Genomic DNA, 14,740 nt, shown 5'->3' with positions numbered 1-14,740 from the left:
ATAGGAATAACATCCAGTTCAAAGTGGGGATACGGTGTTCTTAAAATTGCGACCCTACATACAGAAGACGGTCACCAACAGGAGGAATGAGAAGCTTGCACCAAGGTACTTTGGCCCATATGAGTATTAGAAAGAATTAGAGCAATGGCGTATCGCTTGAGATTACCATTGACCGCTACTAGACATCCAGTGTTCTACCTGTCACAACTGAGGAGAGCTATTAGATATCATGTAGCTAGTTCAAAGTTGTCGGTGACCCTGACTGAAGATTTGGAGGTGGGGTTGGAACCACTAGAGCTGAAAAAAGTATAATAAGGAGAAGGAGGAATCAAGGAAGTGCTGATTAAATGGAAGAACCTACCCGACTATGACACCACATGGAAGCCGTACGAGATGGTGAAGTATCAGTTCCCGTTTTTTCACCTTGAGAACAAGGTTGGTCTTTAGGAAGGGGGTATTGTTAGACCGGTCCCTGAACCTAGACCAGTCCAGGTCTATAGAAGAAGGCCGACTACTTCCGCCTCCATAGGAGTTCGGCCCCTTTGGGAGTGCATTAATGTAGTAATAAAGAGGGGGGTTAGGGGGGAAATTCAAATTAATGGGGTTGTTTGGGTATTTTATTATTTTTGTGTTGCTTTAAGTAAGCTTGTAAGCCCAGGATTGGGGATTATCTCTGATTTTGCTAAAGTTAGGAGTTTTCTAATATTTGTTTGGGCTCTGGCCGCCTACTACGAATTGGGAGAGTCAGATATTCCTCTCGAATTGGAGATCCATTGTACCTTGTTTTTTTTTTTTTTTTTTTCATCTACTAACAATTGAAGATTTTCTCTTTTGTTATTCAACCAATATAGTCTAAATTGTTGTTTTACAAGTTGCTGGAATTAAATTTCAGCAAGGTTCTATTTGCTTCTATTTCTCAAGTGTTTCCTATCAATATCTTGAACATATCAAATATTTCTATTGTATAGAATACTATAAAATAGTTAATGCACTCCCATCTGCAATGAGCATATTTCCATCTTCCAACTTGACATGCATTATCACAAAAAGAATTTTTAATTTATTTAATGAAATGGATATATTTTTAATAAATCGTTAAAAGTGTGCATGATGAAACCTTTCATCCATAGAAATTAACTTAAAGATAATTTCAAAGCATATTCTCAGAAGTTGTGGATATAATTTCTCACGAGCGAATTTAAGATCATGCTGGCAAACATAAAATTTTAGGATAAATGGCTCTAAAGTCCTATCGTTTTCAAATAATACGCAGTAGTTATTTGTAGAAGTGTGTGTGTATATATATTTTTACTGAGAAGGACAACAATTCAGTTCTAAACAAAACATAGAATCTAGATTCCAAAAATGAACGAATAGAATAATTTAAAAAAATGTAAATACAATTCTTCTATATTTGGCACAAATCATTTGAAGAGAATGCATATTAAAACAATGTAATTCAAATAGTTAATCAACAAAAGATTATGACTTATGCATTAATACCATGTACATGAATTCGTAAGGCACAGTGCATAAAGATGATATGTTCCAACAGATCCAACTATATTCCTCAAACCATGTAAGTCGGACCTATCAATAGTTGTGATGTGAATGAAATGGAGATAAGGGGAGGAGATGATAGATTACTGATGGGCACTTGAGGGTTCTTCAAGGCCTTCTTGCCATCAAATTGCGCATTTAACCGGTCCGGCCGCTGCCATCTTTGACATAATATTCGAAACGAAACTTTTCTACGCGCCGAGAAATAACGCCGCCCCACCCCGCCGGGCCCGCCGGCCACATGCAGCGAGCACGGAATGCTACTCGCTCTTTGGTGCTGTCCAAGCAAGCTGCTTCGTCCTCCGAGTAAACGCTGGATCGCCGGGCTGACCCAGAGATCCGGCCAGCCCTAAATAACGTCTATGCGGAGAAATAAATAAGATTTTAATTGACTTGTTAACTCGATTTTATCCCAAAAAAAAATCATATGTTTAATATTATTTTTGTTAATTTTTTATTTTTTGTTATAATCTTCTTATTTTTAATCAATTAATTTAAAATCAATAGTTAAAATTTTAAAAAATGTTTTTTTTAATTAAAACAAATTATCGGGTCAAATTTAGGTTGTTAGCGGGTCAAGTTCAGGCCCATCTCTTTGACCCGTTTATTAAATGGTTTGTATTAGAGTTGATTAGATTTGAGTCTGGCCAATTTCAGATCTAGCTTGAATCGAATATGTTGACCCGTTTTGACACACTAGTCCACAATGATGAAATCAACAGAGTAGTGCCTTTTTAATCTAATTTTTGTTTTAACAAATTTTTACAATTGCACTGCTAATTTTCATTTGAAATCAAATAGATAAGAATTTTTTAGAAAAAATTTACCAAAAGCCTTATCATTTATCATAATTTTTTTGTGCACTGCCAATATTCACATTTAGTTTTGAGTAATGATATATATGATTTTAGTTAAGTGCATTTAAATCAATAATAATAATATAATAATGTTCAATAATCTTTATACTCATAGTATGCATGTAGTATGCTAAAAATATATGTTTATCTAAATAAAATAATTAAATATATGCATATCATATATTTCATATCGAAATATATGTATTGACTCTTGATTATTTTATATTCAATATTATACTACTCATTTTAAATAAAATAACATATAAAGAAAATCACTTGGTTAAAATTTAATATTAACTAGTCAAAATGCTTGGGTTAATTTTATTAAATTTTAATAATATTATTATTTATTTTGTCATTTGATTTGACCTCATTTAGACTGATCAAATTAGTGAACCGTGAACCTCTCCTTCTTCTGGTTCGTTGTTCCGTCCGATTTTCACAACTTTGATATTTTGTGACGAAAACTCAATAGGATGACATTCTGGACGAGTTGAATGTACGGAAGAAGAGAAGTTCATGATGGATGCTCTCTAGTGACAGGATCAATATTACCATTTACCAACTATGTGTAAAGGAGAAAATATATTCAAACCTTGGTTTCAAAAAGGTTTGAACAAAGCTTCAAATCAGTTCGAATCAATTGTATGAACTTCAATAAATAATCTGCTTATAAAATACAGGGTACTTTCATTTGAAATGAACTTCAAAGTATATTTTTGCAACTCATCTAGATCTGTTGGTTGGGTGTTTAGGCTACCAACCAAAATGTATTGGATTCAAAGCTTTCAAATTTGAATAGATCATTTTTCTTAAGAAGATGCTTATTTTTAGGAGTTGATTATCCTCAATTTTCACTTTTGCCCAATTATAAAAAAAGAATGCTAGCTTTGAGCTGAAAGTGACCCGAAAACCCGATTTTGACCCGAAAGTGGCCTGATTTTGACCCGAAAACCCGATTTTGACCCGGCAACCCAATTTTGACCCGTTTTTTACCCGAAAAGAGGAGATTGACCCGTTTTTGACCCGAAAATTAGCCATTTTCTTGTTGGAAACGGGACATTCAGGTCGTGTCGGGTTGACCCGAATCCGAAGCGGGTCTGGTTCGGGTCAGGAAAACTGACTCGTTTTTAAAAACGGGTCGGGTTCGGGTTGACCCGAATAGTGCCGGGTCAGTTTCGGGTTCGACCCGAACCCGACCCGTGACCCAAAATTGACACCCCTACTAGCTCATAATTTCCATATTCTTGTCTAATCATATTTTTATAATATAAATTTAGTTGTATTATCTTATTAGTTGTTTGTCTTATTCTCAAAAAATATCAATCTAATTTTTGCTCATTTAATTATTTATACTATAATTTACTTATTTAGAAATTTACCAATCATTAAAAAAAAAAGCTGATTTAACATACTATGAGGTATAAAAATTAATTAATTTTTTTCTTTGAATATTACTCTGAAGATAAATATATTAGGGATAGTACTGAGTTGATCCTAAAATTGTGTATGGGGGGAGCACTTCAACGGCATCTAATTCCTTTCGTTCTTTGCAAAACCAGAAGAATCAAAGCAAACTATTTTGCTCGCACATTATCTTCCATTTCCACCAAAAGCTCTTCAAAATCATCCCTTTCGTCCCCCTTCTCACTCCTCAGCCATGGCCGCTGCTGTTCCAAGCTTCCTCCCCCTCTCCCTCGACTCCTCCCTCCGCCCAATGCTCATCTCCTCCTCGTCCGTCTTAATTAACCGTTCCCGCTCCCCTTCCCTCTCCTTCTCCTCCACCCGCTCTGCAGCAGGCGCTATTGAAGCCTCCTCCCCCGGCCGCGTTGTCTTCCTAGACGACCTCGGCCTCTACCGCCTCCAAACAATTGACAAGTACAAAAGAGAAGGTCCCCTCGGTGGCGGCTGGCTCGAGATACGCCCCATGGAGGACGGGGAGATTGATCCCATCATCCAGCTCCTTTCAGAATCCTTCATCGAGTCCATGGGCATGCCGCCGCGGTACGTCCCGCTTTTGACCTTCATCGTGCGCCAGTACGTAATGGGCCGCAGGCTTCTGTTACCCCACGCCGTGATGCTTGTAGGATTCTATAGGGATGATGGGAAGGAGCCGGAGCTTGCGTGCACAGCAGAGATTTCGTTTGATACTTTCGGCGCCAATGTCGCCCCGCCAACGCCGTTGCCGCCAAAGGACTGCCCGTATATTTGTAACATGGCAGTCAAGAAGGACCTCCGGAGGTATATAATTCTTCCTTTCTTCTTCATTCGTTTTGATTTATGTTTCTTGGTTCATTCATTTTCTGGTAATTGTGAATATTTTTGTCTGTCGTGGAGAGTTTGTCTTGTGGATTTGGTTTCTTATGAAAGAGAAGGTAACCCATTTTTCTCTGTCTTGGGCTTTGGGCAAGGCTCATTGAACATGAATTTTTGATCTTGTGAAATGCTTGATATGATGTGGGTTATGTTGGGGGTAGTGCTATGTAAAAATCGTGGATAATACTGCTCAGAATTGTTGTCCAGCAGGAATGTAAAATGCAAGTAAGCTACGACATGGATTCAAAGTCTTAATTCTCAAGATAGAAACTGGATATAATGCTGGAGAAGAATATAATTGGTATAAATTTTTTATATTTATCTTCGAAGGCAAATATACAATTTTTGGATGATTGAAGACCCTCCTAGAATTAGAGTAGAGAACTCTACATGCCATAGAAATGCCTTTTTAATGCTGCATTGATTAGTTTTAGGTTTTGTTTGGGATGACTTTCATTTTGCTTCAGCTTTCTAGTATAAAAATTTTAATTTTTGTACTAAAAAATTGCTTTATGAAGCAGTAAGAAAGCCGTCCCAAAGGAAGCCTTAATCTTTGGAATAAGTCTTCAGGTTTCTCACGTGCTTGATGATTCTGACCTTTCTAGCATGAGCTTAATTGAGAAATTAGTTAGAGGATGCTAAAAGGCTGCAAACAGGCAATGCTATGTTCTGTCTGAATTTTAAATTACTTCAGGCTTGATTAGTTCGCTTCCATCCTTGGATGTCAAGAGATCAAATCATAAAATAAGCTTCTGAAATGTAGGATTTTGCGTGTGCACATCAATCTCTCCACAGAACTCATGCGGTGAATATGGCATTATTTTTTTCCCATTTTACTTGCTTCAATCTAATTAGATTTGTGGTAGTACTTGCCATTCTTTATTCAACAATATTTTTCTAAACATAGTTTTGTATATCACTTCTCTTGTTCCAATTATCAGGTTTTCTGGTAATTGATGATTCTAAGGGCCTGTTAGTGAAACTTCACATATGTTCCTGTCCTGACTACATTCAGGACTTTATCTTATATTTATGCAGAATAATGTGTAGCAGCTTGATGGAATGTTTGCACGCATGAACTTTCCACAGGCATCTTGAACATGTTCCAATTTGTTTATAAATTTATCTGTCATGATTATTAAACAAATGCAGTTATGCTGATAATCTTTACCTTAAAAGAAATTAAATGAATTTTTTTGTGAAAAATGAAAAAGTCCTATCAGCTAATTGAATTTGAAGGATCAATCCTTCATGAGATACAAAGTAGTATACAAGTGAACATGTTTAAGAGTAAACTTATGGTAAGCTTTCTTGATAACTTGATATTTTTTGTTACTGCACTTCTTTAACGGCTTCATTCTACAGCTCAAGTGTTCCAATTGATGTCACCCTACAAGGCATTCCTATAAGTCTTGAATGAGCTGGTAATGTAATGGTTCCAAGAGAAACCATAAAGTGGAATTTAAATTTTGTTAAAAAGTTAGTGTTGTAGCATGACCTTCTAGATATTTATATTGAATACGTGGGAATGCTGATGAGTACCTGATTGTGCTTCTTGCACATAAAAAAGAGCTATGCTTGTTTTTCATTTCAAGATTAAAGAAAGTGAGTATCGACAAATTGTTGAAGTCAATAAGCCTTTCAATGCAGTAATTGCTTTATTTGTTGGATATAATTGAAAGAGTCAAGTAATTCTGGCACAGTTTTTTCGCATCATTCAGGTATGAAGTTGTTTTTTAAAGTTGTTTAGTCCCTGAAGGATCAGGCTCCTGCCTCTTTAGCTAATAGTTGTGAATTGCAGTATCGTGGAGTTGGTCTTATATCACTCTTTGATAGTTTTTTTTTATAGTTTCATTAATATAGATCAGCCTCCATCTTGGTTGCTTCCCTACTTCTAGTATGTTTAAGTAAATGGGTAGCTGATGGACGTAGTTTGACAATTTTGCTCATTGATTTTCAACATTGCATGTTGTTAGGAAATAATTGAAGATCTGAAGTAAACCCTAACAAGAGAGACAAAAACAGTAATAACGATTCACAAATCCGATGGGAAAACAAGCAAAATAGTAGTTTTTATTGAAGAAATCAAACTAATGGAAGAAATAATAGCAAGATACAATTAATCCTCAATTCGAGAGGAGGATCTATCTCTCTATCACTAGACGCTGTAAGAGCACAAGTTATCAAACTCCAAGAACAAAACAGCCACAATAATCATGCATAACCCTAACCCTAGTCTCTCCTTCCTACTTAAAACATGCAATTAAACTTCTTAAGCAAAATTCCCCTTTAGCCCATGCCGCCCCCTCCCTTTCTATTTGAATTCAATAGTGGGACCCACCCAAATGCTAGGCCGGCAAGCTCAACATGGCGGACCAACTTGTTCCGCCTATTGTACACGTGAGCCTGCTGGACCGGTCTAGCATGGACCTGTCTAATGCGGGTTTATATCGCGCTTTAGATGTTAGTTTTTGTAGCTTAACATAATTAGTTATACTATAAATTGCTATCTTGGATCTCATATTTTCCCTTAGGCTTAGCGTATGTGCTTAATTATGCTAAATTCAGAAACATGGACATCTAATAAAACCTTTCTATGTTGATTATTTTTATTTTTTTGTGCAGTATTTAGTCCAAACATGCATGTTCCATGGCAGGTTGCATTTTTTATTTCGCATTTTCTTTTACCTCTAGGAAAGAAGCAAAATAATATGGATAAAATAACCTATAATGTAATGGATTTGGTGTCCATTAACAATTTAGGCGTGGAATTGGCTTTCAGCTCCTAATGGCTTGTGAGGAGCTCATATCTAAAATGAAGACAAAACATAAAGTATACCTACATTGCAGAGTAATTGATACAGGACCATTGAAGTTGTACAAGAAAGCTGAATACAAAATAGTCAAAACTGATAGCAGATTAGTTTGGCTGACCCTTCAGCGACGGAAGCATTTGCTGGAAAAAGAAGTACATATTGAGCAAGATGAAGCTATTGCAGTCCTTGACAATAATGTAAACCAACAACTCTGGTAATCTGGCCACCACAGGTCCAATTGTAATTTATTTAATTCTGTTATTATGTATGATAGTTTGTACTAAATGAAGTTTTTATACGAACCTGTCTATTGTAAATTAACAAGGATCAATTTGTACAAAACAGAAGTATGAAATTTCTATTTTATTAGCTTCAGCTTCTTAGTCACCATTGAGTCATTTTTTCCCTGGAACTGAGTTGCAGAATATTTTGGATTGATTTTTGAAGAATTGTCTGTCAAGTCTCAAGTTTTCATCACAGGTAGAGCCTGATCCTATCCTTGCCACTTATATAAGCCAAGGAAATAATACAAACGGCAGGTTTTAGTCTTGAAAATATGAGCGTCTCTGTTTGAGATTTGTTAGTATCTTGAATCTTAGGATTCAAGTGGTGGTTCACCAGTCTGAACTGGCGGAGTTGTGGAGCCAGGCTTAGGAGGAGTTTTAGCTGTCGCCGCTGGGTTCAGGGAGTTTAACCGTCGCCTCCGGTCTCAACTATACCTGTAATATAATAGGGTTCTTATCATGGACCTTTTGATATCATGCTAGAATTGATATCTTAACAGGAACATCAGGTTACAAACTAGTTTCTGCTTGTAGGTGCTCAAAAATAATGTTGGCATGCTAGAAAAATATAAGCATTCTGTCTGGACATGGAATTCCTTGATATATGTATTTTTCATTTGACTATATCACAGGCATAAACTAGTGGATTGTAAGTTGATTAAATTTTGCCATGTATGTTAAGTTTGAATGTCCCAAGAGCAGATGAGCAAGTTTGCTTACTGTGCTTTGATATATATTTTTATTTTTCATTTACCTCTGTAACAAAACTTCAACAAATATCTAGATCTGTAAATGAACTTTTTAGCTGAATAATGAAAAGTTTTCAGTGATTGCTTTGCTTTCTTTTTTTTTTTTTTTTTAAATATGATATCAAACATATATATTGTGTGATGAGTAATTATATATGACTTTGTTATGTGATCACTCGTTGATTGCCTTAATCTTTTCCATATTTTTTGTAGACCTTCCATTTGGGTATAATCTTTTCCATACTGTTGTAGGCCTTCCTTTTATCATGTTGTGAACTTGAAGCTGAGTTCACAATTCATACATGAACCAAGTCTTTTGAACCTTCTTAGCCAAAAACAGGGATGTAAGCCCCAACTTTATATGAAATCATGGACCAATTTTCACCTACATAGATTAATATTTTCTCACTCAACATTAAAAAAAATTCACTTAGTCTTTTCCTTTCATTACATTCATAAGATAAATGGGCAAATTATTCTATGCGGACGCCGAACCCCCCAGAGACCAATCATAATACGACACATCACCTCCGCTCGGTACCGTGCTCAATATTGTTGATGTGGCGCATTCTGGTTAGTCTCCAGAAGATAAACTGCGTTCAACAGGCCACTTATTTTTACAGCATTAAATTTGTGTCATGAAATTTTGACAAATATTTTACCAAGAAACTCCATCTACTTTACAAAGGAAAACAGAAAGACCAATCTATGATCCACTTGGAGTAATAATAGCATTTAAGTCATATTAAATTAATAATACATGTTGTAAAGCAACATAGAACAAGTGTCATCTCCATACATTGAGCAACCGAACATACACATGTTAATTTTGGGCATTGCTCCATCGAAAAAAAAAAGAGAGAAAGAAGGCGAAAAATGTGAAAACAAAGAAATAATAGATTCAAAGATCGATAGAAGAGTGTCCAGTGTGATTAATTGGTTTGATAATATTGGAGCAGAATCACTTTGTGCCATCAGAGCTTGTGCTGTGACCGTCGACTAAAGCTGTTGTTTTACAAATAGGGCACAAGTTCTTTATCATTAGCCATTGCTTGATGCAAGCAGTGTGGAAGTCATGTCTGCAGTTCAGTGTACCAATGTCCTCTCCTTCACTGTAATCTTCCTGAATATCGAGTTTCAGAATAGAGTTAGAGAGAAGGTACAAAACAAATGAAACCATTACTGTAATCACAGATGGCTATAACTTTATCAACTAAAAATAGAATCTAGGGAGAGAAATTGAAGGTTGCTTTCGTGCTTGCCGTATTAAAGTTTGATCAACTGATTAGATCAATGATAGGCCGGCTCAAGTTGAACCGGCCCAGCCGGCTCGGGTCTACAGGAAGCAGACAAGTGTCGCCTCCTTTCTTGCTGCCCACATGGGGGGGTAAGGCTTGGGAGGGAATTTGTATTAAGAAAGTTTATGTATTAAAGAGGATGAGAGGTTCTAGGGCTAGGTTATGCATGATTTGAGTTTCTCTTGGAGTTCCTTGGTATTTTGGCTCTAGATTGCTTTGTCTAGAGATTGGGAGAGAACGATCCTCCTCTCGAATTGAGGATCACTTGTATCTTGCTTTGTGTTCATTTGACTTTGCTTTCCTTGTTGCAATACAACGTTTTGTGGCTGATTTTGGTACAGATTTAACGTTATTCTCGCTGTTTTCGCCAATTAGTGAAAGGTTTGCTTGCGAACTCAAGTATTTCCCTTAGGATTACTTGCGACCTAAGTATTTCCTATCAATCAATAAATACTCATCTTTTTTCCTTAGAGAACTTGAGAACAAAACAATAGATATTGATATGCAAATGCAGCTCACCCGACAAATACAGCAGGGCTCCTGTTCTAAAGATGCTACCTCCTGCTTAGAAGGTGAATATTTTCGTTGTTTTAGGCACTTCAAAATTGTCTGCTCACAGAGTCCTGTATTAACATAACCAATCCTCTCTTCGAGCGCCAATAGCTCCTGGAACACATCATAGTTAAATTGTATACTGTGAGAAAAATGTTAAGGATGCAGGAAAACTCACCTCGTAAGACATGTTGTCAACATCAAGACGCATGTCTCTGTGTCTGTCATTCAAGTCGACGCGCCCATAGAACCCTGGCTGATCAAACATGAAGACATCCTGCTCGATGCAGGACATATTAAGTATAGGGTTCTGATGCAAATGTAATAAAAGAATATGCTGAGAATTCTTCTTATGGCATTTTTTTTACCCGTTATCTAATACAAGATAGATGTGCAACTAGTCTTACAAAATTTGTTTGGTAGGTAAGCTAAACCAACAATCACTTGCTGCTATTGATGCAACAACAACATCAAGCCTTTATCCCACTACGTGGGGTCGGCAATTAGTAAAAATTTGGACTTGATGATCGCATGTAATAGGCGATGGATTCCTTGTCATAAAGAGGGATGCAAGTCAGACAAAACTAATGATATACACACATGCATCACTAAACATCAAATAATCAAACTACTCGATTTTTCTCATTCCTCTACACATCGATGAGGTTCAAGGGTAGAGGATTACTTTTTTGTAGAGCAATCAATACAAAATGAAGAAGGATGTATAATGTATTACCATACTATCTATTCATACATGCAACCAGATAGGAAAAGAACTGCATTATAAATTTAGAAGTTATAGATGAATAGTTTTACGCTTCAAACACACAAATACTATTATACATTCTTACAACATTGTGGGGGCAGGATGGTCTGACTCAACAATAGCAAGAACAATACGCATTCATGCTTGCAAAATGGCCAAGAAACAGGCATAAACCTGACTCATTTCAATACAAAAGCTATAATCATCTTATTAAAACATCACATCGTAGCAAAAGTGTCCATTAAAGCATCCAAGCATTCTTCAGAATGGTCTCAGATAAATAGCAGCGTCCCTCGGAAATTCATCAGGGATCACATTGGGACCAAGTATAATACTCTAATTTTTAATCTTAGGTTTATTTCATCAGCCAAATATCATTCTAAACAGTAGTGAGCATACAATATAGGAATTTTCAATAGCCAAGGAATGTAGGTTTAATGGAAAAAATCTTATGCCAGTACACCATGGTTGCTTAGAGAAGAACCGTGGAAAATGCAGATATGAACAAAAATGCATCTAGGAATTAAAGCAAAATAGTCAATGGCATGTTTCTCTGAAGTAACTGTGACGCAAGCAATAGTAAAGAGGGTATCGTTCCTGCTGCACAAGACTGAAGCAAAGCAAGCCCACAAATAGAAGTTGACCAATAATTACTCAAAGGAAATAAATAGTTTTTTTGGGAGGGATGCACCATGCACAAACAAAATACAGCACGATAATATTTTCAGATCAAAATCAACGATCAATTAAGCATTGAACAAACAATAATCAAAACTTGATATACTAATGATTGAGAAAGTCGTTAATGATTCTCTGATATATATTTTTTTTCGCGATGATAATTACCTCAAAACGCAAATTCACTCCCCTTCTCATAAGATCCAATGCATTGCGAATCTGCTACATAAACACATAAGAAACAAATGATCAATCATTTAATAGATAATATGACCTGGGTAGATTTGTAATGATGCTTCCTACAGTTATGGCAAAAAGAAAAGGGGTGATGATCTAAAAGTTTAATTCCCATAGAAAAGTAATGATCTGCAGTCAAGAGTAATTGCATTCAGCAGAATTCAGACATATATATCTATCCACATAGAACGTAGTCATAACAATAAAACGTCAAATTTAAAATTGAAACTTCGAATTTCACAAGATAGATCAGATTTTGACAATCAAAGTCCAGAAAAAGAGTGTGGTTTCCCGTCATCAATATTAAAAAATCTACAATTGGATGGCAAACCTACATTAGTAAACCATCAGAAAAACTAAAATAAACTTAGAAATTAAAGACATCTAAAAGGATTTCCAACACACCTCAGATAGCATTCTACTTCTCCCTTCTCGGCCCCTAACTGGCAACGGTAATGCTGAAAACCCACGCTGCCTATCTGTTGAAACTGCTGTCCTTGGATGTGGAAGGGATTGGCCTTGGCGAACAGCTCTAGAAGATTGACCAGTCTCCTGTGTGGAAGCAGCACAACCAGAATGCCACGAAGACAAAGTACCACTTTGATGTCCAGATTCAGATCCACCAGATGGAAACAAAGAATTACGTACAACGTCAGAAAAATTTCTGGGATACTGAACGGGAACCATTTCACTTGGTTCCCTGCTGGATCCTGGTAATGGAATGATACCTGAACTTGTGCTAACTCTATTCTCTGACGTACTCAAGTTGGAATTAGAAGGATTCCAGTTTAATGGATCCTGCACCAGTTGATTGACACTGGTTCTGGCAAAAAATGTCGGATGGTCAGCAACGCCATTTCTCGGAAAGTTTCTTATGTTTGCTTCCTCATGGGAAGCAATTAATCTCATTCTTCGTTGTATAACGGCTGGGATTGATGAACTACCCATTCTTGAACTGGCAGGAGAATGGCGAACATGATGATGCAAACCGGGAACAGGGAGCAAATGATGCTGGCTCTGCTCTGCTTGGTGAATAAAAGGATTTGGAACGGAAGATGGTTCACCAGCTGACCAAGTACTAGATAGGCTGTTACTACTCGTAGCAGAATGTGACTGATAGGGTGAGTTATCATGCTGGCATTGAAGATTAAGTCTCACCCGTAAATTCCTTTGTGAGGATTCAGCATTTCCAGTTAAGCTAGATAAGGGGTAGCATTCAGAAGAATCTCCTCCATGTATAGAGTTGAAACTTGGAATCCGATTTTCTCCTGAAGAGCATCCAGCAGATAGATACTTGGATGAGCTTGGTATGCTGAAGTCTCCAGCAATTTTTTGACTTGATGAAGATTCTCCAATAACTCCTTCTATGTTCTTCCTCTTAAGAGATGCACGGTGAGCGTCAACTGAATTTCTTGCTCTATCATAATGTTCTGAGACCTGTACAACACCACTAGATGAGTCCGCATTAGAATTTGAAGAAGGAACGCGCTCAGGTTCAAAGAATTCTGGAACGGAAGTACACAATGATACTTCCACATTGCCACCATGCTCTGCACTCTGATTCAAATTACTTGGACTCGGACTTTGAGTAAACGCCTGCCCATCATCAACTGGAGTATTATTAAGATTCAAGCCCACATTTTCCAATGACAGTACGTTGGTTCTCTCAGAACACCTTTCTTCAATCCTTGGGCTACTACCAGAATTTATTGAAAGAGCAGTATTCCTGTCATGAGCCATTTTAGTCTCATCAGGATTTTCCTGGTTCAAAGTAAATGCACCAGAATTAGGGTCTGGTGAATTCCAGATACCCAAAACCTCAGTGTCTTGAGGGGTCATGGCCATAAAATCCATGTCTGCATCATTTGAAGATAATAAATATTCCGCAAAGGTAGAGGTTTCCACAGAATCTAGAAGCAGATTACTTTGGTAAAATGGTTCATCCATGTCAAAGCTAGTTGAATTAGATCCACAGCCAAATTGAAGTGGGTCAGGTATTGCCTCAAAAGAATTACTTCGCTTTTGCTTCTAATTAATGTATGTGTACCTGTTCTGCGAATTAAGACAGATTGGATGGAAAAAGGCTTTTATAGATGCTTTGAAATTAAAAGTAAAAATTACTGCAAATCCTGCAACAGAAACATAAGGCATGTTTAATACCGTTAATTTAAAGGGGGATTTGCATGCAGAGCACTCATAATTATCCTATTTATCTAATTAACAACTAAACTTCATTATTTATATAATATAACCCTCTATTAACAGCCTTAACGAAACCCTTGACGATGAAGAGGAAGTCGCAGTAGATCTCAAGAAGTTCTCGCAAGATCAGAAAGTTGTGACATGATCTCGCTGGAAAAAGCCTCAACAAAAACCTGCTAGGGAAGATAATTCACGGGTCTGGCAGAGTATGCGCTTTGGCAAAGGGTGAAGGAACCAGCTGCATGTGAAAGACAATGAATTTGGTCGTCGCTAGCAAAGATCAATAGGACCAATAGTGTGCAAAAGAAGAGGAATTTGATGACAGGATTGTAACATCAAGGGTAAAGATGGTGTTATTTTTTTGTCATCTAAAATTTTGAGTGGTATGAGAGTAAACCAAATATAATGAAATAGAGGAGCTAAAT

The 14,740-nt window shown here is 36.8% G+C and overlaps 3 protein-coding genes across 12 annotated transcripts in view; 1 reads left to right on the top strand and 2 right to left on the bottom strand.

The window, feature by feature from the left end:
- LOC110092142 (protein RICE SALT SENSITIVE 3) overlaps window positions 1-1,941 on the bottom strand; it is a 58,780-nt gene extending 56,839 nt beyond the window's left edge. For both annotated transcript variants that reach the window (XM_028695668.1, XM_020816545.2), the window contains exon 1: window positions 1,648-1,941. The gene's annotated coding sequence lies outside the window, so the exon portion shown is untranslated. The remainder of the gene's footprint in view (window positions 1-1,647) is intronic.
- A 1,979-nt stretch (window positions 1,942-3,920) lies between these two features.
- Window positions 3,921-7,936, top strand: LOC110092118. Of its 4 annotated transcripts, XM_020816506.2 has the most exons (3): window positions 3,921-4,421; window positions 4,515-4,658; window positions 7,497-7,936. In XM_020816506.2, exons 1-3 carry the CDS (start codon window positions 4,078-4,080, stop codon window positions 7,765-7,767), a joined length of 759 nt encoding a protein of 252 aa, XP_020672165.1. In that variant the 5' UTR covers window positions 3,921-4,077; the 3' UTR covers window positions 7,768-7,936. The 4 variants fall into 4 exon arrangements, with proteins under 4 accessions (XP_020672165.1, XP_028551500.1, XP_020672164.1 ...); XM_028695667.1 differs by having other exon boundaries at window positions 3,921-4,658; window positions 7,584-7,936; XM_020816505.2 differs by having other exon boundaries at window positions 3,921-4,658.
- A 1,344-nt stretch (window positions 7,937-9,280) lies between these two features.
- The window catches only part of LOC110092136 (probable E3 ubiquitin-protein ligase HIP1), a 29,977-nt gene continuing 24,517 nt past the window's right edge, over window positions 9,281-14,740 (bottom strand). For 2 of the 6 annotated variants that reach the window (XM_020816535.2, XM_020816534.2), the window contains exons 3-7: window positions 12,519-14,165; window positions 12,045-12,098; window positions 10,611-10,709; window positions 10,400-10,546; window positions 9,281-9,705 (exon numbers count right to left, since the gene is read on the bottom strand). In XM_020816535.2, the coding sequence (XP_020672194.1) occupies window positions 9,544-9,705; window positions 10,400-10,546; window positions 10,611-10,709; window positions 12,045-12,098; window positions 12,519-14,060 (2,004 nt within the window). In that variant the 5' untranslated portion in view covers window positions 14,061-14,165 and the 3' untranslated portion in view covers window positions 9,281-9,543. Of the gene's footprint in view, window positions 9,706-10,399; window positions 10,547-10,610; window positions 10,710-12,044; window positions 12,099-12,518; window positions 14,180-14,740 lie in introns of those variants that run through there. The other 4 variants (XM_020816536.2, XM_020816537.2, XM_020816538.2 and 1 more) reach the window with 3 other exon arrangements.

Source organism: Dendrobium catenatum, unplaced genomic scaffold, assembly GCF_001605985.2.
Source record: "Dendrobium catenatum unplaced genomic scaffold, ASM160598v2 fragScaff_scaffold_665, whole genome shotgun sequence".
Taxonomy (NCBI): Eukaryota; Viridiplantae; Streptophyta; class Magnoliopsida; order Asparagales; family Orchidaceae; genus Dendrobium; species Dendrobium catenatum.
This window is presented reverse-complemented; position numbering and strand designations above follow the sequence as displayed.